The following is a 26357-nucleotide window of genomic DNA, read 5'->3' as shown; positions in this document are numbered from 1 at the left end:
GCAATGCAGGGTGATTGACTGATTTGTGGATCTTACTCCGTAATTGGTTATGCAGCTTAAGATTAACAAAACATATGATTTTGAAACAAAAACTTTTAATACTTAACAGCATAAGATGCCAATAAACGCACATAATAAAAGCATGTTCAAAACTTTCATTTATTGGTTAAACGATGTAAACCAACAATTAAACAAGTAAAGTTTAATCTCGACTAAATATCCAAAACCACGTTACAGCATCCTTGTACTTGCATACAGTAATTTATTAATACTAGCAAAAAGGCGAGGGAAAAAACTTTCCGAATCATTTACAGGCAACAGACGGTCAACAAGCTTCAGCCCGAAAAACTTTCTTTAACCCATTCGCACAAAAACTGTTAACCGCACGCAGCAAAACCTTTTGTCAAAAGTGGTCAAAAACTAATGTGACCCAGCAAAGTTTTTCGTCGCATCATGCTTGTAGTAAAATATAACCGAAGTTAAACTTGCTGTAGATTTATGGTGGATGGATTCAAATCAGATTTGTATTTGTAAATATGTATTCGTTACATTAGTCACATTTATACGGTTATACTGCAACATATCACCTGTTTGCAACGTGTAGCAAGGTCTTTATTGCCGTTGTTGCTGCGTCACAGAAGGGGAGGCAAAGCTCAAAGTACAGTTTGACAGTACAGCTGTCAAAGGCACGATTTAATAACATGTCCGGTCGCGGTTCAAAACTTAGCAGGGTAGTTTGTGTTCTCTCCTTACCATTACACTGTTTTAAATATTCAACTAAAAAAGGGAGGGGATAATTCAAGTTACGAAATTGACACAAACAATTAGACATATATTAGAGTGCCAGGCCAAATTCGTAAATATACAAGACGGACACAGCTTTTCTTCTTCACCCAAAACAAAGCTACAAGAACATTAAAACAGATATATACACCAAATATATCCACTCTACCGCCGGTAAGTTTATTCTGTGTATTGTACGGTGAAGTAAATGATGACTGCAAATGGTTTCAATCCCCCTCCCCATGATGGGGTGAACTTTCACGGTCCATGATGTTGCACCGCCACAACATCACAAACACTCGTTGGTGCAACAAACACAATTGGTGCATTTGGAAATTGCTAGCATGATGTAATGAGAGGGTATAGAACCATCCGGAAATTGTACTCCGCCACCAAATCAGCAGCTGACTTCTGGTGAAGACACATGTTTTCTTTTTTGTTTTTTTTGCTAGCTTTCTTGCACAGAAACCAGCAATCGCCACCCATCCGCACAATAACACCGTACGAAGTTTATCGTTTGATAAAAAGTCAACGATAAATTAACGTCCGCATTTGACGTGACCGAAATGAATTTCAACCAATCTTCGGGTTGGATGGTTGTTTTTGAGCTTCTCCGCAGTGCACAGCTTTTCTTTTGCTGCATAAAACCCATCGGTGAAGAAAACTTGCAACTCAATTTTGAAAACTCCAGCTCCAAAGCATCTGTTTGCCAAGCCAACAACTTCCCGCTTGGTTTAGCTAACTTAAGCATGTTTCCAGTATTTAAGGCAGCTAAATTTGAAGAGTTATTAGCTCGGTTTCATCTCAGCTTTACCCAGGGCTCCAGGGTGGTAATATATATCGAGCTTCCAATTTCGGTGGTACAGTAAATACCTAATGGGCAGCGGATAGTGTCCATTGTGCACAGCGAGCAAACTAAACACTAAAGGTGTGGTACAAGCTGACCCCGAGAAAGCTGGTCCAGTTAGTCGACGATCCTCATCCACTGCAGGATTGGATGGAAACGGTACTACACATTGCACACACTGCATCGATAACAATCAGTGACTTTTGAATTATTTTACCAGCTCCATCCGCTTACGTATAGCGATAAGTCTCCGTCTTTTTAAACCCAACTACCCACTGGCATCTTTTTTTATTTTGGGAAAGGATGGACTGGGCTTTCCAGGATTCCCAATTCCAGGCAGCGTCCATTTACCATTTTCCTAACGAACACCAACAGCAGCCTCGGGGTCGGCAAACGATGATCAGTGAAGTACCACTGGTCAGTGCTAAACCAACTCTAGCACCGTTGGAATATCCTTCCACAAGCAGCTGCACCGAATGGAAAGAAAATGCTGATTAGTTGGTAGCCAGGCCACACTATCCATCAAGATTATGTACTTTTGGGAGCGCTGCACAACCCACCGGGTGAAAACGAACGAAGGAAAATATTTTAATTAAAATGTCTCATAACGAGTTATCTTTTAGCGGTATCTGGGCGTACATCGGGAAGACCTTGAACTGCAAGCGGATATCGCACGGTATGGTTGTGAATTTCGAGGTACTCCATTACAGGTAAATAACCAACGTCATACTGCTAACTGTTACGAAAAATGTACCAAGTACACTTTGTTCGTCTAAATAGCTCACACCGAACTCTGACGTCGACAGTTTACTCGGACTGCAAAACGGACCCCCTATTTTGCTCATCGAGGGATCAAGTGGTGGGATTAGGATAAACTTCCACTACTTACCGCTTATCACACAGCACCACTGATTGCCAGCTGGTTCGCAGTACTGTGCCGCCACCTTCTAATTTGGGGTTCGTTAGTTTAATTGCCAACCAGCTTCGTGCAGCGACCATTTGCTCTCGTGCAGCTGTGCGTGCGGTTGTTTGCTTTCCGCATCCAATCAGAGACAGCGTTGGTCGAGGAAGTGGTTATGATTGACGAAACAGTTCCGACCGGTTGCATTGAAAGTACGAGATTGCACAAACGCGCCGTGCACCAACGCGGCGTCTAGACTTCTTTCAGTTGAGACTGTTGAGACACAACTTTGCTGCTCCCAAATACCATCAACATCTCCATTTCTCGCCCGAATGGATAATGATGGTAGGGCGGACATTTTATTGTACATTACACCTTTCGGCCACGGTACATCTCCCGGGCGATCCATCCCAGATAATGGTTCACGTTCGTGTACACACCCGGCACACCTTCCTTACCACAGCGGGGCCATCCGAAGCTGGTGATGCCGGCCAAATACCACGCACCACGCACGGACTGCATCAGTGGACCACCCGAGTCACCGTGGCATGTGTCCTGGCCGCGTACACCACCGGCACAGATATGCTCCACACCGACACCGTCGCCATTGGGTGTCTGGAACTGCTTTCTGCACTTTTCCAAATCAAACTTCCGGATATTTATCTGCTTCAGCTGGTACGACATTCCGGAATCTATTTTGTTTTTTTGTTTTATCAAACAAATAATAAAGTACATCGCTATATGGAAGAATTCCGGAGGACATTCTACAGTACACTCACCATTATCCGTCGAACCCCAACCGGCGGCCGTATACTCCGTTTCCGTGCCATCCGGTTCGAGATGGGATGCGTCCACTGGCAGACAGATTGGGGCCACGAACACAGTGTACTCCACGTCGGACGCTAGCTCGATCAATGCGATGTCGTTGAAGTATATCCCGTAGCTGCTGTGGTAGTCGGGATGAACCACAAACCGTTCCACATCGTAGTCCTTCCGACAGATCGGTATGTCGTATTCCTCCAGTTGCTTGCAGTCTTTGTTTCCACGATGGTTCATGAAATTCCATTCGGCTAATCGCACCGACTGACTGGCGATAAGTAAGGAATAGTTATTCAAGTTACTGATGTGCAATTTCAGCAAATAATTATAATTTTTTTTGAATAAATTACATTTATACATAGCAACAAATAACTTTCAATAATGGAGATCTAAAACACTTACGGAACCCATCCCTTCTTCTTGGCCGCTGTGTAACAATGGGCAGCGGTCAGAACGAACCGCTTGGCAATTAGCGAACCTCCACAGTTTGCAGTGATCTTATAATTGCGGGTTCGAAATCGTAACAAAGCCATCCAAGGATATTCTCCGATGTCGGTATCGTTGCCTCCCGTGATCCGACTGACAATGACTGGTGCTCCACAGTTCGCTTCGTTCGCAAACTGAGGACAACAAACAAGTGCCATACCGTCGGGCCGTGTGCCACACTGTAACTTCTCCAGATACTCGGAATCGTTGTAAGTAAAGAGATCCTTTCTCATCAGATCCATCACATAGCCACAGGATCGCACTCTTACACAGCGCCCGGCCGTACCATTGGGCGTAAAACATGGTTCCGATTCCTGTCCGCGACCCTGTACCACCAGTGTTAAACACACCACATTGCAAAATATGCTCCACGTGCTATACATACGATCGCGCTTCATTATGCTGCAGCCCGCAGATCGTTTGGGACAAAACGGTTTGGGAATGTCGACTGTGACCGCTGAACACCAAAACTACACTGAACGTTCCGCAAGATTGCTTTTCTATCTAGCGTCTTCATGACGTGAGTGATGATAGGAAGCGAGCAGAATCATTGACGCCCCTCTTTTTTTTTGCACTCCGAGGCCGTGCAAAATTCACTGAAATGAGATTGTGGAATAACCCGTTTGAGTTGGCGATCTCGGGAAACCCCTTAAACTAAAAGCCAGTGTTAACGATACAAAACGATAACACTTATCTGTAGTTTTTAGAGCAGTGATTTACCTCGCTGATGGTGGAGGCGAGAGAATAACTTTAACGAATAAACTGAGAAACTGAATAAACTGAGAGAACATTTAATCTATCTAATAATTTGTCTAAGTGATTCAATTAATGGAATATTTTGTGTTGTGAACCTTATTCATACAAATAGTGCAATACTTTCAAATAATGAATTAACATAATGTCAAAACATGAGTAAAATATAGAAGTGCAAAGATCATTTTAATAATTTTAAATACATACATTCGTGCATAAACAAAAAAATTAACTACGATGAGGAAAAAATACTGTTTGGCTCTCATGCTGCATACAGCGTGCAATAAAAAAACGCTCCCGAAATTTGCATACATCTGAGCCCGTATTTTAATTAAATCTTAATTGTAGGGGCATGCTATGCCGTCCCCCATAAACAGAAGAAAAAAAAGCATACGAGAACATATGAAAACTCCACAAAAAGTCTAATCATTTCTGTCTCGCAACCTTCAACCATCGCTTCCATAAGCCGATCGTGCTAACCATCCCGGCGAAGCATTGCCTTACCTTCTTGTTCTACATGCTACAAACTACACAGAAAAATGCATTAGCTACATCCATTCCGGGATCACACACGGGCCGGCAACTTGCCTTCAGCCGACCGATCAACAGCAGCTTGTCAGCAACAGCCGACCTGAGTGTTTCTGTCCACAGTGGGTTTGCGGTGTATTGCGCCTTGTTGGTGCTTTCTTCGAAGCCATCTGAAGCACGGCATGGCCACCCGGAGATGAGCGAAGAGCATTTATCTCATCGTACGCTGCTAAGCGACCAACTCATCCCAGCGTCCAATCATGTTTTAATTCAACTTTATCCCTTGTTAATTGGAACGGACCTAGCGTACCATTTTATAACTTTGCCCGTTTCTCCATCCACTTTCACTTTTTTTATTCTTATTGTTCTTCATCACTTTCCTTGCACACTGTATCTAATTTTTAGGCTACGCTCTTTGCATCATCAGGCTATCGTTGCTATCATCAATACAGATTAAGAGGGGGGGGGGGGGGGGGAGGGGGGGGGGGGGGTTGGAATAAAATAGCCAATGGGTCAGGACATCGCTAGGTAACGTTTGATAGTATTACGGAAAAGTAATATAAAACAGATTAGGTATTATTTCTAGCTGATACTATAGCGTGCACCATCGTCCTACGGATGACACACGGATGTGTTGCATATTTTTCGCATATACGCCTAAAGGTATGCAATAATTTACAACCACTCTACTACTAGCACTTCAAAAACACAATATTGCATAACTTCGGGCGTTTGCTCAAACAAATTACATGTTAGATTGTTTTCCGATACTACATGAACTACCCAAAACCAGGTTTTGTTCATGGTTTTCACAGATTAACAACGGTGTCTCCATTAGAGGAATTCATTTGTTTACACACCCTAACTTCTCAATCCGATTTTACTTGATTGTAACACACAATTCCCTTGCAACACGCCTGGTGTTGTATAATAAACTTCCAAAAAGGCAAAACAACATTAAACCATAAACCCAAAGGCTCAACATGAACACATATTGTGGATATTGGGCAACATTGTGACTATCCTTTGTTTATCTTTAGAAATGTGTTCGTAACGAGCTTGGACATCCCTTAACCCTTTGTTAAGATAAGAACAGTTTCATACTTTTCTCCTCGGTAAAGGCTCACATTAGTTGTGTGAATATGCATATGGTTCCTTTTTCTCCAAACGTACTGATATCTCGTCAGCTCTTTTGTATCCCTTCGTCCGAGTGTTCCAAACGGTTGGCTATAGTGCAGTCATATAATCATACTTTATTCCGATTGCGATGAATGACAGGTACAAGACCGAAATGTGCCTTGTTACCATATTGTAACCAAACAAAGAATCTTCTGTGTAGTCGCTACAATTCTACTGAGCACACTACCCAGCGTCAGTGATAAGACGCTTGGGTTTGTATCACCTGTCACTGTTGTTCCTAATGTCCTACAATGGACACATAATTCTACGCACTTTTGCTGCAGATACTCAAACTCACATGCTTCATTCCTTTCCAGAAACGCCTCAAGAATAAACCTTTTGTACGTTTGCTGACTTGAGTACAAAATATTCAGCCAGTCTCATAATGGTCTACCATAACTTCTTCAGAAGAAAAGCAGCAATGGTTTTATTTCAGAAATTTCACCCGTTAATTCGCTTCTCAGTGCGGAGAAACTCAACTAGAGATAGCTCATAACATAAAATTACAACCAAATAAGCGTGTCTCATGATTAAAATAATCATGATTGATGTGGGTTGTAATGAATGGTAGCAAATATTAATAAACAACTAAGCTACCAGCAGCTGGTACAACTGATACAAATAATGCCACCCTTAAATCCATCCCGACTCGCAAAACAAACCATGCACTATGGAATAAGAACTTATTGCAGTTGTACGTCATTTCTTGGGATATGGAGGTTCTGGGAAAACGATTTACAAATGCCCCGGAATGGTTGCACTGCAAACAAGTGTACGGCCCCGCTAAATACATCTCCACAAGCCATCAGGTACGGTGATCACGAAGAGTAAATAATTTTCCAACTCTTAGCCCACGTCGGCTCGATATCGTACACAGCATTACACATTATCGCTCAACCGTACGAAATGCAATATTTCCCCAGGTACGTGCCTGGTGCGAAATGAGAAACAAGACCAGCCGAGACCGGTAACTAGTCGGCCCGGGGTGTAATCGAAATCGTTTCACCTCTTCTCGTAATGAATGGTAAAAAAGTATACCTTTTGAAAAGGGTTTCCCCCGGTGTTGCTGGACGAGCGGCAAGGAATTACTTATGTGATTCTGTTTTTTTTTTTTTTGAATGCCGCTGTTTTCCACCATAACTTCTTCATATTTTATTTGGCAAACGTCTTGAACGAACCCAGGGAAAAGGGTTTTCCAGGGGAGGCTGGCACGGAAACACGCCTTGTAAAAGTAGCTACCAGTGCGAACGCACGCCAAGTAGAAAATTGCCTCATTTAAATGTGTCTACAGCTCGGATTTGAATAATTTATTTCCAGTGCCGACGAGGAGTTGAATAATTACAAAGCCCAGCCGCACGTAATCAGTTCCAGCGTCCTTGGTGGAACCGAGAGACTCACCGCGACCAGAACACCGGAATGGAGTCCGAAGGATGCGGGAGAAACGGTTCGATATTACAAGTACTTCATCAGCCGTTGCGCATTTCCACTCGATGAGCTCCCCGTTCCGTGCCACCTACATTCCTTACCCATTGCGCCATTGTTTGGGGGCGACGAAAAATGCTTAATTTCATCACTTTCCCATCTTACCATCTCGAGGCGATTTCCCAACGCATGAAGAGCGTGTATTTTTTTGTTTTTTTGCTTTCTTTTCTCATACTCTTGCCCGCACAATTCGTTCGCCATTGCTGGCGTGCTCTATCTGATCGACGTAACCTCTCGTTCCGAACCTCCGTTCACCTCCGGGTTCCGACATTTCCGGTTGGCAATTTTCGGAACTCATTCACTGTGTCGTGTGTCGAACGTTCTGCAGGCGAAGTTTCTTTTCTTTCTCCCTCTTTCTCTCTCTCTCTCTCTCTCTCTCATTCTCTTTACCGCACCGTCAAGAAATAGAGATCGTACCGGAAATTCGTATTATGAACGAACGAATTAACACGTTCACAATCGCAAGCTTGTTTCCTGTGCTACCACGGACGGTATGCAAAAAGGGACGCGGGCAAAAAATGTCAGCTTGTTGTGTGATTTTGCTCTCGTCTTAATCTTTTCATAATGAAAACGTTACATATAATAAAAGCGCATTCATTTACGGAAAGTAGCATAGTAAGTGAATGCATTTAGTAATCAGTTTTATGGAAATTTCACTTAGGAAATTAATCATAAAACATCTGTAAAGCCATGGAATTTCACTTTAATAAATGTGTTTCGCGCTAAAAAAGATAGTTTGAAGTATTATTAGAATTTTCAGAACATAGAATGCATCAAAATTATTACATTCATATTAAACCATAAAATACCGACGTTGTACGTCCATTTCTGTTGAAATAAAATTATTATTCATTAAATGCCTTCTACAGAAACATTCGACTAATGGAAAAGCGCCTAAAGGTACGCAATATTTAATATTGGGTTATTTAACGATCGAAAAGCACAGCATTGCATACCTTCAGGATCTTACACAAAAAAGCTCTTGTCACTCCGATACTGCAAAAATGATACCAAAGATCTAAAAATACATGGTAAATATAAATAAATAATGTTGTGTACTTAAAATGATGGACATCAGTTGTCATTTCGTACAAAACAACTAATGCGAAGTGACTATGGTTTAATTAAAACTCTTCTAACTTAATGTGATGTGACTTGATATGGAAAAAATGGGGTCTGTTCTTACAATTTTAAGGAGCAATAAGCACAAAATAAGAAAGCGTCTAGTTTTTTTTTTTTTAACATAAAAGAAAGCTTTTCGGTTGTAGATTAAAAATGGTTTCAAAAAGTTGCCTAAGGTATTTTATATTTTCTCCGCAAGAATACATCAATTCCGAAAAAGAAACGCTTTACACAATCATGCATTTCCATCTCATTTAATGCTTAGATTTTTATTTCCTTTGAAGACAGCGCTCGGACGGAAGAGCAAATGAATGATTAAAATTAAAAATGGATGCATTCACGCATCAACCCTTAAAAACCAAGACGAGAGAAACGCATCCCTTTCCCATCCCCGGGTAAGATCTTCCAACGAAACGTAACCGTTTCCCGTGCAGAACATCAAACCATTACCAATCTCCGGTCTCGGTTAAGCGGTTCGCGTAAATATAGACGTACTAATTATAACACGATTATGATGCTATAAATCAACGACGCAAGGCGAAATTAAGATAATGGCATACCGTCGGCGAAAGCGCGAAAGTTAAGCAAAATGAGAAGGCACACTCAATGCAACCAAAAAAAAAATAACTGGCGCAGAAAGCATAAGAACCCCTTTTTCAGGCGGTGTGAGAACGAAAGCGAACGGAAGCAAAAGGTCGATTGCTTAATAGGCAACCGGAAGCAGCACTAAAAAGAGAAACGAAAATCGGGGTTAACAATCAAGCTACCAAGTGTCCGGCTTTTTTTTTTCGTTGTTGTTACCACTGCAGATGGGTTTTATTTTAACGTCCCTCGCCGTTTTGCTTAACGTTTGCGTCAAGGTTCTTGATTCTTGTGTGTTGCAAAAATGTTATTCCCGGCCATTGGGCACACGATGGGTGCATCGTTAACGTCGGGCGAGGATGTGGACGAGCGTGAACAGAAGTTAACAGGCGACCGAAAGAGGGAGAAAAAAAACCAGATAAATTGACGGAAAAATAAGCAAACGACGGTTAGGAGGGTGATGCGGTATGAAAACGGTACAGAATGGTGGTCGGTTGACGCAAAGTGGGAAACAATTGCAGATGCGCTTTTCTTCTCCCACTCCGTGGTGGTGGTGATTTTTTTTTCTTCATGTACTGCGTGCAAACTTTTCCCTACCGTGCGCTTTTCTCTTCTTCTTTTGGGAGGTTTTCTACGCCTTAATTCAGCCACTTCATCTTGCCACCCGTTGCCTCACGGACGGTTGAATAAATGATGATGCGACAAATGAAGAGAATGTGCAAAAGAAAGGAGAATTTGACCGAAGGAGGGAAAAAACCCACACACACACACACACACCACACCACCAACAACTTTGACAAGCGGGAAAGGAAAGATGGCGCCAGCCGCGTGCCGCAACAGACAGCTGCCACGAGGAAGTTCGATAAATTTGCACGAAAAACGTATTTCCGGTAAATTTCAACGATCTCACAACAGCTAAAGTTTGTCTCTAGCGTGGCGACTGCTTTAAGAGTGCGTAATAAAATAGGTGTTTTTTTGACTAGAAAAGTTTACTAATAAAATAGAAGCAAAATAATATTTAACTACTTATTTCATTCACCAAAATGTGGTATATCGAGAAATAATTCTTTAAAAAATAATAACAATGGAAAATTATTAAAAATTTTGTTATAGTATTTGTTACTTTAATTTTATGCAACAAACAAGATCAATGTGTATTAGCACTAAAATAATTAAAAGATTTAGAAAAAAACTCTTAATATTTAGTCTTAAGCATGTCTTTAAGTCTAAACCTTCTTCTTTATCGGCACAACAATCTCAAGAGGTCTAGGCCTGCCATTGCTGGCCTACTAGATTTATTTTTACCACCTAGCCGGATAGTCTGTGCTATAGTGATAGTGTCAAGACCAAACATAAAACTCACTGCAAAACAAATTTTTATTGTACACCGAAATGCTGTACAACATGTTTAACAGCATGTTTAAAATGTAAAGGCGTTAGGAGCATTTCTTGAAATAACGTTAAACTGCTTAACTATTATACCACTACAATTAGTACCGCTCAACATAAAATACTAAGAATTATTTATACATCACCAACTACGCTCTGGACATCGTGGATTCTTCGTACCAGAAAGTTTGCCTCATATTTTGCGTCAATTTATGTGTTGCTTCAAAACCATTAACATGGTTTTACTTTTTCGTAGAATGCAAACGTACATGCCAGGCGCATACTTTAAATTGATTTCAATTAAAAACTCAATAATATGCCCAGAACTTTCCACTACATGGTTTTGTTGTTAGAGAGTAAATTAAAATAAATCCCTGATACGCACGTACCCGCACACACACATGTGCGCTATCTTAGCCATTTAGCACTTTTGCAAAACCCACTTCAAATGTTGCCTGTTCGTTTCCTAAATCATAGCTACCGATACTGCACGATACCTAATTGCGAGACTTGCGGGGTGGATTTTTAAAAACCTTTTCCCTGCTACCTGTCATGTTAACGGACCGGCTCGGCGTCAATGCACAAAGAGCTTGTCCTTGTTCATACGAACTTAGCGCGTTGGTACGCTATCCGTGTCGGTTCACCAACGCCGAAGCAGCTGAAGATGAAATTGGCCAGAAGTGTTTATGGAATGCTAAATGGCAGTTCAGCCGTGCGACCGGAGCGTGTGGAACCCGTGCCGGCATGCACGCTCGGTGAGCAACAAAAGTAGGGAAATATGAATTTTTCATCACATCCCATTCATTTCCATACTCAACAAAAATAAGCATTCGAAGCCGACCGACCGACCTGCCTTCCAGTCCGACAGACATGTCTGTGACTTCGTAACCGCTCCGATGCTCGCATCCGTTGCCTCGCTGAAGTGAATCTCCGGGTACGGGGTCTAAACGAAACTGGGAAGGAAAATGTAAATCTTCCAACGAAACGGAAAAAATACCCCATCACGAGCCAAATGTTGGCCATTTCGTGACTTACTCGTGTGCCCGAAACCCGACGTGTACGGCACGGATGGGAATGGGTTGGTGAGTATGTACTGTGGTCAGATTTTCGAACTCCAAACTCTTTCGGTTGGTTGCGTTTTTTTGTTTGTTTGGGAACAGAGATGGAGAACGATAAAAGACTTAGGATAAGTTTCCACCGTTCGGTTAGTGGTAATTGACGGCATCAATAATTAATCTCTCCCAGCCATAACGACGGTGCTGCCCAATCTGACGCAAGCTAGACAGCAGAGAATGGACCACACCACTAGCAAGCTATTGTTTGTCGGGTATGTTATTCACTTGATGTACATTTTCTTACTACGCACGACATAGTACACCTTGCATTGTGGTTTCAACCATGTCCTTTATGCTTCGAAATATTAGCTCAACAAAGTTCTGCGAATTGAAAACACGACATAGGTTTAGCATTAACATAAGATAACATGCTATGCACAACTGCTAGTAAGCTGGGAAATATTTACAAGTGAAATTCAACACAACCACTACCTAAAGAAGAGTTTGATGCTGTAGAATAGATTTCGCCACACATTGTATGTTAATTCTGTTCGTTTATATTAAATTAATTTTATTTCATAAAACTAAAATTCTCAGTACAGGCTAGTACAGTCGAAAATCGATTACCTGATGTTAAACTCGTTCTGTTCCGTTAAATTCGAGTTAATTGTTAAACAACAAAAATAAATAACTACCGTATTCTAGCGTGTATAACGACCCCCTTTTAGGTAAAAAGTCCAATTAAGGGGGTCGTTATACAAGGATCCTAGCTTTTCCGTTCTAGCTTTGTGCATTAAAGGTCGTTTTGTTGAAGAAAAAGGATGGATGGATAAGACAAGGATGAATCTGTGGTTTCAAAATGATTGAAACAAGAGACCTGGAGCTCTTATGAAAAATCAGCAATGCTAGTAATGGATGCATTTAGAGGTCATCTACCAGCAGAAGTTCAACAAATTGTTCCTCTAAGCAAAACGTTTCTGGAAGTCATTCCTGGAGGTCTAACCAGTCAGCTGCAACCACTACCGTTTTAAGGGTTTGATAAGAGCAGAATGGAGTAAGTGGATAAAAGGGGCTGATTCGAATCTGACTGCTTCAGGAAGAATAAAAAAACCCACTATTCCTGCGATCTGACAATGGGTCATTACTGCATAGTCAGCAGTCAGCGAAGTGATTGTCGTCAAATCCTTTCGTAAATGCGAAATCAGTAATAATCTTGATGGGACTGAGGATCATCCAATTTAGGAAGATAGTGATGACGGGAATGATGACAATGAAAATGTGTTGGAAAACACCAGTGAGGACGATATGAAAAAGTATTATGAATTGTAATGTTCAAAATTAATTGTAACAATAAAATTGTTCCAACTATTTAATTTTTTTTATATTTTTATGTTTTTTTATTATTTTTTATATTATATTATTTATTTTATTATCCTTTTTTCCAAAGAGGAAAAAAATCTTTTTTCCAAAAATCTTGGATAATTCGTCTGGGGGGTCGTTACACACGCTAAAATACGGTACTTTGAATTTAAAAAAAACTAAAACTCAGTGTATTCTATTTTAATCTACAACATAGATTAGTCCTGGATGGAAACTGATGAATGCAACTCTAGGACACCTCAGAACTCCAAAAAGTTACGAGACACCTCATAACTCCGGATTTAACTTCTAATAGTTTTTTAGAATTCTCTGGTGATCTTTCAGCGTCGAAGTCCGAGTGGATTTTGGATGCCACTGCGGACTTCCACTTCATTTCTTCAGATATTACGAGTTTAAAGCTTCGTTTTTTGTTTTAACTTCCCTGCATAATCAACGTTTCACTCCAGTTCATTTAGTTTTAGTTCTGTCAAATGTCATGAGTTATCGTAAATTAAAATTTTTCAATTCGTTCTCAATCTTAACGAAAATAAAATTCAAAGGAAAATCACAACACTAGCCTATTGAGAGTATAAAGGTAGATGAACAGCTTCATCATTCGAGCGTTAACGGTGGAAATAAGCTAAACGCCCTTTCACACGAGCCCCGCGGGCCAGTACTCTGCACATGTCAGGTGTGAATATTAGCTTTGTGTTTTTCGAACACTGTCAAATACATACACGCTCACCACGCCTTCATGATATTCCCACTCCCTAAATAGGAAATACTAACACACTCCTGTTCTGATTCGGTTGACAGTTCGGTCGGTCTGATGCCGCGCAACAAATCGATCCCGATCGGAGATGATATCCGAAAAGATTTGGTTGGAAGGCATTTCCGTTTCGTGTTTCCCTTAGCCACCCCGGAGACCGGCCGGACCGACGAGAGGACAACGTGGGGCCGGCGGAAGATTGGCAAAAGTCGCACAGAATCGCTTTTGATTTCCCGCTTGAAGGGTGGTGAAAATGTGTGGAAAGCCGTGGCGCTCCTCACGATTGCTTTTTTTGTTTTGTTTTGTAAGAGATATATAAAATAAATTCTGTTTCCCCACCAAACCCCTTAGCAAATGGTTCATCCTTCAAACTTCCCTCCCAATTTCATTCCAAAAGACGTCTGTCAATCGGGTTGAGAAAGGACGACACCAGCTGACAGTCGGATGCACGGAAGGACGTACCAGGAAGTGTGGCATTTCCCTTCCTTTGTCGAGTGAATGCATTCATGGCACAGCAGACACTGCTGCAAAGGATACACATAGATAGATGCCGTACGCGCAAACCGGTGTGCTAACGGACGGCATTTCCTTTTGATGCGGCAATACCTTCGGCGAACCTTTTTATCTTTCACTTCGCTTGATTCAATCACCATTCCCATACATCACGCTATAATCCTATCGATCAAAGGAGTCACTTCCGATTATGTGCTTCCCGGGCTCAAACTCACGCACGCATTTATTATACCACAGCGCACCAGGAAGGGCACGGCTTTCGCTCAACGGTGCGACAATCACGAGGGAAGGAAGCACGAGCCAAAACGTAACGTCTTGCCACCTTTTTGATCCAAAGATACCGCCAACTGTTGAACCTGGCGGGGCCAAGATTTATCCTATTCCGATCGAACATTTATCCGGAATTGGGTGGCCGACATATCGTACCGCTCACGTCGTGCTCCAGATCAACGCCCGGGTTGGCTTCTTGAATCAATTACCAGATGGGCGACAAACGGATCGCACACGGGATCCAACACTTATCGGACAATTTTTGCCAACTTGCTTGCTTGCTTATTCCGATTCTTTTACGCGATCATTCCCCCATTCCGGCGATTAACGGTCGATGGGTCGTCTCACTTTCACCTCATGCGGATGGAGGTCAAGATCGATGAGCTCGATGATTTCATGAAGATTGATTAGGGGCTGGCCAGTGTTAGGGGTGAAACTTCAGAAATTATGGTAGCTTATGGTTACTTAAGCAAGTTGCTCAATCGGATGGTTTAAATTGTGGATTTATTTGATTTTTTTTTCCTTACGTAGCAGAATGGATTTTCTTTATTGCTATTTTATTAGGTGATTATCCATGCTGTTCATAAATTAAAATTACAATTTGGCATCTTTATTGTAAATACCGTTGACAGAAGAAATGAAGGGTCCAATAGAATAAGATAAAATGCTCAAATCTAAAAACAACACAGTTTTTTTTAAACAACAAAAAACACACACACTCCAAATTATAAATGTAGAGTGTAAATTATACACTCTAAAAAGCATTACCCACCCGATATTATACAACAAAAATTTAACACAAAATGAAGATGTTTCTATTATCCGTGTTATGCAATTATCCGTCGGCGACATCGAGTCCAGTAGGGCACCGATTAAACCACTGTATTTTCCATCGTTAACCATTCTGATTGTCCTTTCTTCATGTATTTTAATGCTAATTTTTAAATCATTTTATTATTTATTACTTTACCTTTTCTTCTTTTCTCAAAAAGTCTTCCTCTTTTATACTATTGATATTACCACCTGTATTCGATTTTTTTTCACATGTGCTATTTTTAAAACCTTCCCTTGCTTTAAACGATGCACGCTATCGTTAATCATTCTAAATGTCCTTTGTTTATGTCTTTTAATGTTCATTTTCGGATCTTTTTATTATTTTTTACTTTTTTACCTTGTTTTCTTTTCTCAAAAAGTCTTTTCTTCTTTTACACTATTAATATTATCACCTGCATTACATATTTTTTCACATCTGCTATTTTTTAAACCTTCCCTTGCTTTAAACGATTTATGCTATCGTTAACCTTTCTAATTGTCCTTTCTTTATGTATTTTAATGTTCAGTTTTAGATCTTTTTATTATTTTTTACTTTTTCACCTTGTTTTCTTTTCTCAAAAAGACTTTTCTTCTTTTACACTATTGATATTATCACCTGCATATTTTTTTCACATCTGCTATTTTCTAACCCTCCCTTGCTTAAAACGATCCTTGCTATCGTTAACCATTCTAATTGTCCTTCGTTTATGTCTTTTAATGTTCATTTTTAGATCTTTTTATTATTTTTTACTTTTTTACCTTGTTTTCTTTTCTCAAAAAGACTTTTCTTCTTTTACACTATTAATATTATCACCTGCATTATATATGTTTTCACATCTGCTATTTTCCAAACCCTCCCTTGCTTAAAACGATCCTTGCTATCGTTAACCTTTCTAATTGTCCTTTGTTTATGTCTTTTAATGTTCATTTTCGGATCTTTTTATTATTTTTTACTTTTTCACCTTGTTTTCTTTTCTCAAAAAGACTTTTCTTCTTTTACACTATTGATATTATCACCTGCATATTTTTTTCACATCTGCTATTTTCTAACCCTCCCTTGCTTAAAACGATCCTTGCTATCGTTAACCATTCTAATTGTCCTTCGTTTATGTCTTTTAATGTTTATTTTTAGATCTTTTTATTATTTTTTACTTTTTTACCTTGTTTTCTTTTCTCAAAAAGACTTTTCTTCTTTTACACTATTAATATTATCACCTGCATTATATATGTTTTCACATCTGCTATTTTCCAAACCCTCCCTTGCTTAAAACGATCCTTGCTATCGTTAACCTTTCTAATTGTCCTTTGTTTATGTCTTTTAATGTTCATTTTTAGATCTTTTTATTATTTTTTACTTTTTTACCTTGTTTTCTTTTCTCAAAAGGACTTTTCTTCTTTTACACTATTAATATTATCACCTGCATTATATATGTTTTCACATCTGCTATTTTCCAAACCCTCCCTTGCTTAAAACGATCCTTGCTATCGTTAACCATTCTAATTGTCCTTTGTTTATGTTTTTTAATGTTCATTTTTAGATCTTTTTATTATTTTTTACTTTTTTACCTTGTTTTCTTTTTCTCAAAAAGACTTTTCGTCTTTTACACTATTAATATTATCACCTGCATTATATATGTTTTCACATCTGCTATTTTCCAAACCCTCCCTTACTTAAAACGAATTTTACATCAATATGAAACGGGAAAGAAAAAATCATTTTTCAACCCCATTCAACCATATTTATTTCACATATGAATAAAGATGTTCCACTGTCGCTTCGAGGGGTGGAAATGTTGTCCATGCCAACACGCTTCAGTCTGTGGTTCGTTAGCTGCGTTTGCCCACCGGCCATTTCCATCTCCGGACGCCCATCACCGAACCCAAGCTTCAACAAACGATGTACCGACAGCATGTAATCGGATTACTTAGTGTAATGTTCATAACCACTAAACTGATGATTCCTGTAATTGTCCACAGCAGGCTCCAGGCTCGGACTCCCTTTTTTTTATGCTTCTGGGTCTAGGGAGGGTGTTTTTTGTTTCGTCCCTTTAATTTTTCCTTTCTCGTTGGGGTGGGGTACCGTTTTTCTTTCTCTCCCATCGTGTTGTTGCTTTGCATCATCGCTATTATAATACTATTTCCCATCCGCACAACTCGAAAGGATTCAATCGCGTTGCGCGAGTCGCCGTCCCAGCCGTACCCAGCGGCAAATAGTAAACCACGGATGAATAGGACCCAACTCATGCTACGCGTTGCTACGTTCATTTACTTACTCCAACAGACAACGCTAGGGACGTGAGATAGAGAGAGAGACAGATAGGGGCAAAAAAACACTCGCCATTCCACGTGATGTTCGTCATTCGTTTGCCATTACACACGCGGCTGATGCGATGCGTCTAATTGAAATTTAAACGCTGTCCGTGCGCGGTGCTGAAGCAAGCCCACAGGGGTAGCGGTAGCCATTTTTACGCCATACCGGGGTGTCGGGTTTCGGATGCAGCGTCCAATTTTTCCCGACTATAATTATGGAACTCTCGTTCTCATTTCTTGCGCCAAAACGCGTGATCTACTCCCTCCCCTCCCCTGCCCAGCTCAAAAGGGTTTGGGTACTGCCTGTAGACTAGTTTTTTTAGGAATGCTACCGACACATCGGGATGACTGTCGGCGTGCGAGCGGTCGTTTGGTGGTTGATTTTATGCACACTTTTTATATCCACCCTAACTGTCTATATAACCTCACTCGCTGGTAGTTGAGCTAGCTGGACGCAGGAAAAAATGGTACATCAATTAAGTGTTTTTAATGTTCCCCATCGTTGGGCGAGTGTGTTTGGAGAAGGCATTTTTTCTGCTAGTACTACTGCTACTGCCACACCACACTCCCGACACCCTTTTTGCTATCGCTACCGCTTATATCGTTTGCTTATTTACCCAAGCGCTTTAGCCCAAACCAGAAAAAAATCTTTCTAACCGCATTCTTTTACGGTTTAGCTGAAGCGTCTGAAGTGGTAGCTATGGTAACTATGGGAAAGAATCGTTCGGGAGAAAAAGAAAAACCAACGCTCTATGCATGCCTCGCAAAATGCAAACCTACTCGGATCGTTTTGCATTCAACAAAAATTAATGCACACTCCTCTGTGTCTACTGTGCACGCCCAAGCCATCGTTTCCGTATCACGTGTTTCGTGTGCGCTCTACATTTTCCCCATTCCAACACTTGCACTCAGGAGAATCCCAATTTTTGCGTGTGCATTGCTTCGGGGAGCCTTCCGAAACGCTCCCACCCGTTGCTGTTAGTGTTCCGGCGTGTGGTTTTGAATTGAATTTGAATATATTTTCGCGGTAAAGTTTTGCGTGCATTCATCTTTTATCCATTTTTCAATCTCTGCGTCCAGATGCGATTGAAGCGTCGAGGGGGGTCGAGCTTCGGCTGTTTTCGGGTACTTTCTTTTTTGAAGTTTTTTTTTTCTATTTCGGGCTGAATCTGCATTTTTGTGCAGCCCAAACTTATTTGCAATGTACCAGAAGTTGCCTGCTTGATTTTTGTTTTTTCTTAGCTCACTAGATGCTATTTGTGCACCGAGCAAAAATATTATCATTATTCACTGGAAATGGAGAGCAATCTGCACAGAAATATTTAGACTCCCAATGCAAAGCATTACTCCACACGAGGAAATGCAAATACCATTACCAGCATTGTGCATCGTTTTAAATCAATACAAATCATGTTTAATTATTTTACATCGGTAAAGCTCCTTGGGTGCATCTCCGCTACCGGCTGCGGACAAAAGTGTTTCTCCACTCCCCCCCGGTGCGCCGACTCCAGTAATTGTTATTCCATTGTTTTCGCCGCCGGCTGGATCTTCCCGGTAGGACTTGTACGATGTACCGCACAGCCGGTGGAACCTTCCATTTCGGTCGGTAGTAGACTCTTGCGGTAATGACCATCACGAATGGCACGGTATCCCGGAACGATGCGGTATCTGCTTGCTCTTCCAGCCGGATGGAAATGTTGATTCCGATAGCATCAAAGGAACCGAACCGGATGTATCAATTATGTAGACACGTACCGGAATGCATGGCGCTGTCGTCTACCTTACATGCATGGGTTGCGTGGGCATTCATCTACGTTCGAGGATCTATTACACAGTGGGGGCGTTGTTTCGCCAGATACAAAAGACGAACAACATTACCGTACCGGGAATAGATAATTGAAAGAAGTATTTGATGCTGACGGTGCTTTTATAGAGGAAAATAAGAGAAAAAAAAGCTATTCATGAGAATTCTATAATATTATTACCGTGTGGTTTTATGTGATGAGAGTCAGAGAAGAAATGTCCTTCAGTGGAGCTATTTCGCTGGAGCTAACTGACATCAGCGTGACACTAGAACGTCCAGCATATGGAGAGTGTCACCACGACTGGTAATGTTTGAGTGCAATTATTTTTCCCTAGTTACGCGACATGAGCTACGCGAATCTCAAAAATTCGGACAGTTCGTGTAATTTTGGTATGAGGAATTTTTTATTCTTTATGTTACACGTTATATTATTATAAGTTTTGGTAAAAAATTAATTTAATTATCGAAATAAACGTAGAAATATCATTTATTATTGTGCTTTGTATCGTGAAAAAATGGATTTTCCCAGGTTTTAACGGATCCACTTTAATGACGTATCTCGGGGACTACCTGTACATATATTTTTGACCATAACACTAGAAAGCTTTCAAAGGTCATCATCTGCGTTAGCTACGTTTGGTTTTTAAACTTCGCCAGCATGATTGGTTAAATAGAGGAATAAAGCCGGGAAGTAAAGGAACTTCCCAACGAAAGGTTAGATATCTTTGGAATTTTGAAAGCAGAAATGCGAAGTTGTTTGTTTAAGGAAACGTGTGTTCGCTTTGTCATACTACCGACCATATATTATGTCTTTCTTTTTTGTTTGTACAGACCAGAATTGTTTATGGCTTCGGGTATCAATATCCATAGCATTTTTGCTTCGCCATACAATTGCCCTGTAAAATAATAATTATTTTGACAATAGTTGAACTGAGATTAAGATGACAATCAATATTAAAAGATTTCAATCTAAATAATAATTAACTTAAATTACCAAATTATATTAATATGATGATTTCTATTTTCTATGAGTTAAAAATGGTTTATATAAAAATATGAAATGAAAATAAATTAACAGCTTTATTGTAAAATTTTACTACTGTTAATTGAAATATACTTTTATTATATTTGATTTATATTTCCTGGATGACGGCTTTCGCCGTATTATCGACACCGCCACAATTTAAATAAAATGAAAAAAAAATAAATATATAAGCAATACGGCCTGGCCGTTCCTGAAGAAATAAAAAAATTATATAAAATGTAATATAAATTTATAGATAGAATTAGATTAATTTTTTTCTACATTTGTTATTCCACAAAAAATAAACTTTTTTGTTAGAGCTAATGCTGTCAATCCAAAAAAAAATTTCACATTATTTTGCTCCAAAATATGTAAAAGAATCTGAAAGAATAAGCTTTTATGTATAGCGTACAACTATAACTCTACTACAATCTAAATTAATTAAACAACAACGATAAAATAATGATTGGACCATCCAAATACTCTGACCAGTGCAGTGGTCGAAACACCACCAGAAAGCTACAACCAGCTGGTAGTAACAAAACCCAACATTGACCACTTCACTGTCTTAACCTCCATCCTGCAGTGAGACAAAGCAGAAAAAAAACTTACACACTGTTAATTACTAACTCTTCAGCAGGTTGGAAAACTACCATTGGCTGCAACTAACCATGCCGCACGATGGAAAATCTTTGTCCCATTTGCCACCACTAATTATCCGTCAATCAACGGCATTGACAGGACGGCGACTGAAAGTTCAGCAGGACGTGGCCCTTGTCAACTCCCGGGGACGGAGGTTAAAGCGACGCACCGGAGTTGCCGGAGCGAGATGAGATAAATCTTTTGCTCGAGTACGATTGAAGCGTTTGACGGTGGAATGGCGCGCGGGCATCACCGCGTCCAATTAGCTTTATCAATCTATACCGATTTGTAACATCCGCTCGTCCATTTGCAATCCTGTCAATAAAAGCAACATCCGATGAAGTGCTGACCCTGCCAGCGTTGTGTATGCGTACCGTGTGCATGTAATTAGCAGAAGAATTACCATTCATACAGACGCACATGTTAAGCTTGCATTGTGCAAACATTGAATAGAAAACGCCCGTTGCACATTTTGTTGCGAATAAATTACGGAAACGAAACCGGGCCGGGCGGCAGATCAAACGTTAAAATGGCCAACCCGGGCGCTCATTACACCGGCATTAGCCCGGCAAAACCGTTTTGCACGATGAAACGCTGAAACGCCATTCCCATTACCGTCCGTTTCTTTTAATTATGTGCCCGGGGTTTCTTGTGATCCTGGCACATCCCGGGTTGATTAACGGATCGCACCGTTTTTTTTTCTCTCTCTCTTTCTCTCTCTCTCTCTCTGAGGGTGAGAGGGCGTAAATGAAGCGGCAAATGAAAAGTTCCTCGCTGCAAACAACGTACCGTGGAATGCCTGGGAGCGGGACGATACACACAAAACACTATCAATGAGCGGTTCGTTTTTACGCTAATTTAAGCACTAATATAATCACCCGTCGGGTAAATGGAGCCAGGCAGCAGGGTGGATCATGAACCGACCGAAACTGAGCTATTTGGTTCGCTTTGTTAGCGCAGTGTGGCGGTGAGCTTTCTTTTGTTTCGTTTTTATTTCACGTGCAGGTCGGATGTGGGCATGGAAATCCGTAGAAGTAGGATATTTTGGACGGTATCATTATTATATTGCTAAGGCCGTGTGCCGTGGGAAACCATGGTCACAACTGCAGCAAACAGGCGGTGTTGAGCGATTGAAGGTGTACGGGATTCGGGGGTGGCTCATCGGTTCTACCGGTGGATATCATAAAATTTTTATGACCCTTGAAACACCGGTCCCGGTGAGCTCAACGCACACGGTGTATCATGGGACAACGAGAGCTAAAAGGCAGACGGTACAGCTCACCCTGATATTGGAAGTGGACATTACCTCCGTCATTAAACCACACATTAATCGTAGCTTAATTAAAGGGAGAGTACAATCAAATACAGCAATTAGCAAGTTAAATTGAATTAAGATAAATTAGTAAATTATATTACTACAATTATTGAGTATTATTAATTTTTTTAACCAAGCATTGGTAGTAATTTGCAATATTCCGGATGGCTAGATACAGATGAACATAGAATTTTATATTTTAATTTATTGTAATAGAAAGCAGAATTTCCTTATTCCTTAAAAAACAGTCACACAGATCCGACCAGAATAGAACATTTGTCGTTCATGTTTTAGTAATAATAAAATAAATAAAACATGTTAAATAATTTTTTAAAATCGAATTTGAAAACCAAAGCAGATATTTGTTATCATTTTCGATTGGGAACTGTCAAAAATGACCTTCTAACGTACTTCTGAAGATGTAAATCGCCAATTTTATCATAAATTGTGCCTCAATTGCAGTATCAAACGGTACTGGCAATAGATGTAATAAATACGTCTGCATACCATACACTATATTGCGCTTTCAGAAATAGAAAAATACAGTAAGTATTAGCATACAAACATTTAAATATATTTTGCTTCTTTCTGTCCGATCGATGTTATGTATACGACCCACCATGAAAACGAATCAAAACATTACCGTCCTGCGTAATCAACCACGCTGATTGGACCGTTCCCCGTGTAGCACCAGCAAGAACCAGAACCAGGACACACGAGCGCTTGATTTATGGTTCGGAGGAATCAACCCCTAGCCAAAAACAGAAACCCTCGTGTACAGAAGAAAAAAAACCGTAAGCAAATACGTAGAACAACAACTTTCAAGAAAATACAAAAACACACAAAAAAGCTAGCCACCGTGTGAAAACGTCACCGGACAACATGCTGGCAGCTTTATGCGGTTTTATGCTTGTCTAATTCGACCGTACGACCGCTCGTACGTACACTTTCGGTCCAGCACCAGCCGTAGCGTTTGTGTCATTCGCGGGGACTCTCATCGCATTGCAGCGAAAGAAGCGAACGCAAAATTCATTAGCATTTCGATGCCTGTGCCATCACCGGGACACGGTGGCCGCGGTACAGTGAAAGCTCACTTAAAAGCTTCCGGATGCAAATCAAGCAAACCGCCAAGCTAATGGCGGCTGGAAAGCCGGTCACGTTGTGTACGCCGGTTGGGCCGGTTTTGGGGCCACGAGGCGCCCGTCGTTCTGTTTTCTTTATTTCATTTGATTTCCAACCCCCCCCATTTCCAGCGATCGGTGGCAGGCGGTAAGATTAACTTGATAGCTAGCTGACTGCGGCGATAGAGCTAAATGATGCGTTTGGATTTTGTTTTTTAGTACAGAACACCATCTGTACTAACTTTTCCCATTGCGCTTCTGCGAGCAGTTAAATTTCTTTCTTTTTTCGTGTTTCAAAATGGTATATTATCAGGATCATCACCGCGAGACGGTCTTCTCTTTGTGCGTTATCTGGAGCAACAACAAAAAAATCCGTTGGGTGGGAGTGGGAAAATATTTGCATAGCGGGATTTACGGGAATGAAAATTTATGGTAAAGTGCGTTGGCAAGCGATTTAGCGTGAAATTTCCCATCGCGCGGCAGCTAACCTAACCTTCCGCAACGAACGGGCGGGTGTGATGTTTATGAGGTAATTTTTATTTTTTTAAGCGTAACAGATCTTCAATCGACTAGATAAAGGCATCGGGAAGTGGTGTGATAAACCCTCCACGAACGGCTCTCACACGTGATCCTTTAGACATTACATCTGCGCAAGGTAAGCATACTGCGAGATAATGATATGAAATATTCACATTTATTATTACTTTTATACCTTTCCTCCGACAATGGGTTTTTGTATTCATAAAATATTTCTCCAACCATGTCGGTGCGTTCGAAAGAGCTCACCGTGATGTGCCGCAACCAACAGATGTCGGTCCTGTATCAAAATAAGCAATTCTTTCACTCATGAATTAATTATTTCAAAGACATGCAAACCAGGAAAATAAAGCAATTCATTCCATTTTTATACTCCACCCATCCACACACACACACACACGCACGCATGGAGGCTTCATAATGAGAATTGATACATTTCTTGTACATTCCCCCTGGGTATTGTCACAAACCAATGGGTCCAATGTTACAATTTCAGATTTAAACTCAATAATGATGCGCCTCAACACATTGAGATATGGCGTGGACGTTTCGGTAAAAAATAAATTGTTTACTTGGATGATTATTCAGATTCATAACGCAGATTGAAATCTATACATTCCAAAGATAATTCATCTTCATTTGGTTCCTAAAAAATCATATAAATGTTCTACTGCAAATAGTTACTAAGCACACCACTAATTGTATATTTACTTACATTAAATAAAAGAACATAAGTTAACTAAGATTAATCCTTCGTTATATCTCAATTATTAATTATTAGAATGAATAAACTTGTTGGAAGTTATTAATCTTATTGAAATGTTTTTTTTTAAGAAATATACTGTTTTGTTTTTTTCTACGTTATACTTATATATTATCAAATTTGTTACCAATGGGAAGGATTTGAGGTTTTTTATCTCTAAAGTCTATCTCAAATTTGTGTGCTGTACAAAAAATGTTTATATGGCACTGTGGCGCCATCTAGGATATTTACATAACTTTTAATAACACTTGAAGCCAATTATAATGATGGTGGCTAAAACCTTAGAAAAATATTTCCCAACAAGTAAAATGGCCGCTTATTTGCACTGCGCTATCCCAGTGTGCACTGTGAGCATTGAAAGGTAATTCAAACAATCTCATTGTCTCGAGAGAACAAAAAATACCACAGTTCCCGAATTGGGAAGCGCAAAATAATATTTGTTTACCGGTGGCAGAAATTCTACCACCCGTCCAAACCATGCCCCGAATCACATATCGAAAACAATTCGTCACTGAAATTGTTCTCCCGTTCTATGCCCGTTGTATGCACGGCAGAATGCATTCCCATAACCATACGAACGACATGAATTTAATTTTCCCTCATCATCTCTACCGTTGCCGATATATGTGTGTGTGCTTGTACGAGTATATTCGTAAACAATCGGGAACGACGAAACGAGGGTCCAACACATCAGGACCTTTGCTTCCTGTGATAGAGTCATTAACGTCAGCGTCGTTAAAATAATTATAAAATTGATTTATTGTATCATTACTTTTAATACGATATTAATGCAATGAATTTTCCACCTTGTTCGTGCGCTACGTGCGTCGATGCAGCAGGATTTTGCATGCATGGTGCACATGCACCAAACTGTACTGTACGCCACTCAATGCATCAACCGTATTGCGTTTTCTGTACCGCGTACGGACTACGGTGGGGTATGCAATCGAACAGTTTCGTTCGACCAATTTATGCTTTCGGCCGCATCTAACACCCAGTGACAAAAGGAATAATCAGCGTATATAACCAATACACAGCATAATGGTCAAAACTTATTAATTAAAGCATTTAAATTGTGTGAAATCCCAACAAATGAAGGAATCCATTTACTCCATACTTGCCCAATTTTTTGTTTCCCGTTTTGCTACTACTTTTAATAATAAATTCTTAAAAGCTTCCCCGGCGCTGCTC

The 26357-nt window shown here is 40.3% G+C and overlaps 1 protein-coding gene across 1 annotated transcript; it reads right to left on the bottom strand.

Annotated features, from left to right (window-relative positions):
• Nucleotides 1-2827: 2827 nt before the first annotated feature.
• On the bottom strand, nt 2828-4219 carry LOC128309543 (CLIP domain-containing serine protease B14-like). The gene is made up of 3 exons (XM_053045961.1): nt 3753-4219; nt 3305-3618; nt 2828-3223 (listed from the first exon to the last, which is right to left on the bottom strand). The coding sequence occupies exons 1-3, from the start codon at nt 4217-4219 to the stop codon at nt 2901-2903; spliced, it is 1104 nt and encodes a 367-aa protein (XP_052901921.1). The 3' UTR covers nt 2828-2900.
• Nucleotides 4220-26357: the final 22138 nt, after the last annotated feature.

Source organism: Anopheles moucheti, chromosome 2 (genome assembly GCF_943734755.1).
Source record: "Anopheles moucheti chromosome 2, idAnoMoucSN_F20_07, whole genome shotgun sequence".
NCBI lineage: Eukaryota > Metazoa > Arthropoda > Insecta > Diptera > Culicidae > Anopheles > Anopheles moucheti.
This window is presented reverse-complemented; position numbering and strand designations above follow the sequence as displayed.